The sequence below is a fragment of the Pinus tabuliformis genome, chromosome 7 (genome assembly GCF_031772625.1).
Source record: "Pinus tabuliformis cultivar Carrire ecotype Pingquan chromosome 7, CPIR1, whole genome shotgun sequence".
In the NCBI taxonomy this organism is placed as follows: Eukaryota; Viridiplantae; Streptophyta; class Pinopsida; order Pinales; family Pinaceae; genus Pinus; species Pinus tabuliformis.
In genome coordinates this window covers 1,840,150,256-1,840,153,201 of record NC_142293.1, presented here as the reverse complement: position 1 = coordinate 1,840,153,201, position 2,946 = coordinate 1,840,150,256, and the positions used below count along the sequence as shown (strand labels likewise).

Below are 2,946 nucleotides of genomic sequence, written 5' to 3'. Positions count from 1 at the left end.
ACACATATCTAGTTTAATGAGCATATCTTGTTCTTTTCATGAATGACTAGAGTGCAGAGCTTCCTGTACTTGAATGACATTATCTAGAATGTGTCGCCCTTTCACAAAACCCCCTTGGGTAGGAGAAATTAATTTTTGTAGAAGAGGTTTGATTCTGTTTGCCAGCAGCTTGGCCACAATCTTATAGGATGAATTACACAATGAGATAGGCCTGTATCTATCGAATTAACCTGGGCTTGCTTCCTTTGGAATTAAGGCAAGGAAGGTGGAATTTATGCCGCCTCCGACCTTTGCCTTCCTCATGAAACCTTGAACCATTCTAAGAAGATCAGGTTTAATTAGCTCCCAGCATATTCTATAAAAGTGGATTGAGAATCCATCAGCCCAGGGGCTTTGTCTGGCTCCATGGACCAGACAATATTTGATATTTCTTCTTCCGAAACTAGGCTTAGGAGAGTATCATTGTCGTCTGAACTAACTAGATGAGGAATCTTTGAGAGGAATTCTATGATATCCTCCTCGCTCCCATCTTTTCCAGCGCTAAGGAGGTTTTGGAAGTGCTTCACAGTGACTTCCTTAATTTGTTCAAATCCTTTGCATACCTGACCACTAGATGTAGTGATTTTTGCAATGTGGTTTCGCGAAAGGCGAGCCCTGTATTGTCTATGGAAATATGTAGTATTTCTGTCCCCTGCTTTGAGCCACAAACCGCAAGACTTTAATCGCCAGTATTCTTCCTCATTTCTGAAGGAGCTGTATGTTTTCCTTTGGGCGGATTTTTCTTTGTCTAAATCCGTGGGTGAAATATCTTTCTCTTCCAAACCAAATTGAAGTTCTTCCAACTGATTTACTGCTTTTTTCCTCTGGCTGGTGGGGGTGTTAGTGGCTTTCTTTATCCATTCTTTTAGTGCCTTCTTAGTGTTTTTCATTTTTTGCTCCCATACAAAGCTTGGGGAGCCTGAGACATCTATTTTCCATGCTGTTTGAATAGTTTCAAGGAACCCTTCCCTTTCGACCCAGAGAGGGCTGAATCTAAAAGGAAGAGGACCAAAGTCTTCTTCTTCCTTTAAGCACAATAGGATTGGTTTGTGATCCGAAGTTAGTTTAGGAAGGATCTTGGAGAAAACAATTCTGTTGTCCATCATGATAGAGTTGTTGGTGAGGAATCTGTCCAGCCTTGCTGAAATATGATGTTCCCCTGTTCTGTTATTTGTCCAAGTGTATGCTCCTTTCACAGGCTTAAAGTCTACTAAATCCCATAGCTGAATGAGGTTTTCCACTGTGGAGAGAAAGGGGTCTCTTGTAGAGGATCCACCTCTCTTTTCTTTGGGGTCTAGGATTATGTTCAGATCTCCTCCTATGACAAATTCGTAGGGTCGATATGCTCTAAGTAATCCGAGAGTGTCTTCCAACACTCTTATTTTCATCATAATGCACTGGGACATACATATTAAACAAGGCTAGTTTAGTATTACTTGCTATATGACGTAGTTTTGTATATATCCAATGTTGGGTCTCATAGGATTTGTCTAGAGTGAAGGAATTCTTAGACCAGAATGTGCCTATTCCTCCAGCTGAGCCTCTAGCACTGACTACCTTTCCTGAATCAAATTTCCATTTTGTATTACTGGTGTTAAGAAGGATCTCCCCTTCTATTTTTGTCTCTTGGAGCATGAGTATGTCTATGGGTTCCATTTTCATTAAATCTTTGATGGCCTCTGCCTTAATGGGATTCCCCAAACCCATGCAATTCCAAGAGACCAGCTGCATCATTTACAACTTGCTGGGGTGGGTCCACCTCCCTTGGGAGCCCTTGGTCTGGTATTCCTCCCAAGAGTCATTTCAATAGTGGCTTGACTTCCAAGGGTTTTTTGCCTTTTTGATTCTTCTTCCCTAGTTTCCTTGTTTGATCTCCTTCCAACTCGCTTGGATGGCCTTTCAAGGGTCTCATCATCCGAGGAGCCCACATTTTCTACGTTCTTCTTCTTATGTTTAATTATATCAACATATGAAGGGGAAGAATTATTACTTAGATTTGGATTTGGTGTGTTACCTGGATCTTGAAAGTCGATGTTGTTTGGCTGGGGAGGATCTTCCTGTTCTGTCTCCGGAAGATCTGAGGGAGGAGTGAGAGGTTCGAAGGGATTTTTGTCCTGCACTGTGCTAATTGCTTCCTTGTTTCCGACGTTTTGAAGGCTTTCATTTTCTTGCCCTGGTTTGTTCCCTGTCTCCTTACCTTTGTTTTCGTTGTTCTACCTGTTATTTGCTGTTTTCTTTACTTGCTTCCATTGCTCTCCTTTTTCTTTCTCTGTGGTTTCCTCATTTCTCTTCTTACAATATCTTGCGAAGTGCCCATATTCAAGGCAATGTCGGCATTTGAAAGGAAGCTGCTCATAATCGAGCTCTTGGATGTGAGTCCAGTCCGCCACCGAGAGTTTAATGGCTTCAGGTAGCCCAATTTCAAGGTCGACCTCTACGCAGATTCGTGCACAAGAGTATTGATCCTTCCTTGGCGCTTGATCTATATATCTTCCGAGTGCATTTCTGATGGACTGTAGTGAGTTCTGACTCCAGCAATGTAGGGGAAGATGAGGAAGGCGCAACCAAAGCAGCACCGCGATGGGCACATCTTGAGCTGGATCAAAGTCGGGGGACCATTTATTCAAGTAGAGTCCTTGAGGGCCCATGAAATATGGCCCATTTCTGAAGATCAGCCTTCTATCTTCTGCATTTCGAACACGAACACAAAAAAACCTTTGCCCACGAAATGACTTTTTATTCCTTCTTTGACCAGGGGAGTCCAGTTACGCTTTACCCAATCTTCGACAAATTTCGCGGAAGGCCATAACCCTGTAAACTGACCAATAAGGCCTCTTTTGGCAAGATTCAACGTTGTTCTACAAGTATCTTCCACTAGCAGAGACACCATTGGAATGCTTCCCAGTT

At 42.6% G+C, this 2,946-nt stretch overlaps 1 protein-coding gene across 1 annotated transcript; it reads right to left on the bottom strand.

Moving 5' to 3' along the window:
- Nucleotides 1-338: 338 nt before the first annotated feature.
- LOC149255782 (uncharacterized) lies at nucleotides 339-929 on the bottom strand. The gene has a single exon (XM_089455137.1). The coding sequence runs from the start codon at nucleotides 927-929 to the stop codon at nucleotides 339-341; it is 591 nt and encodes a 196-aa protein (XP_089311263.1).
- Between the last annotated feature and the right edge of the window lie 2,017 nt (nucleotides 930-2,946).

What these genes read in the sequence shown, in the direction of transcription:
- LOC149255782 (XM_089455137.1), bottom strand. Translation starts at nt 929, where the DNA reads ATGAAAAACACTAAGAAGGCACTAAAAGAATGGATAAAGAAAGCCACT.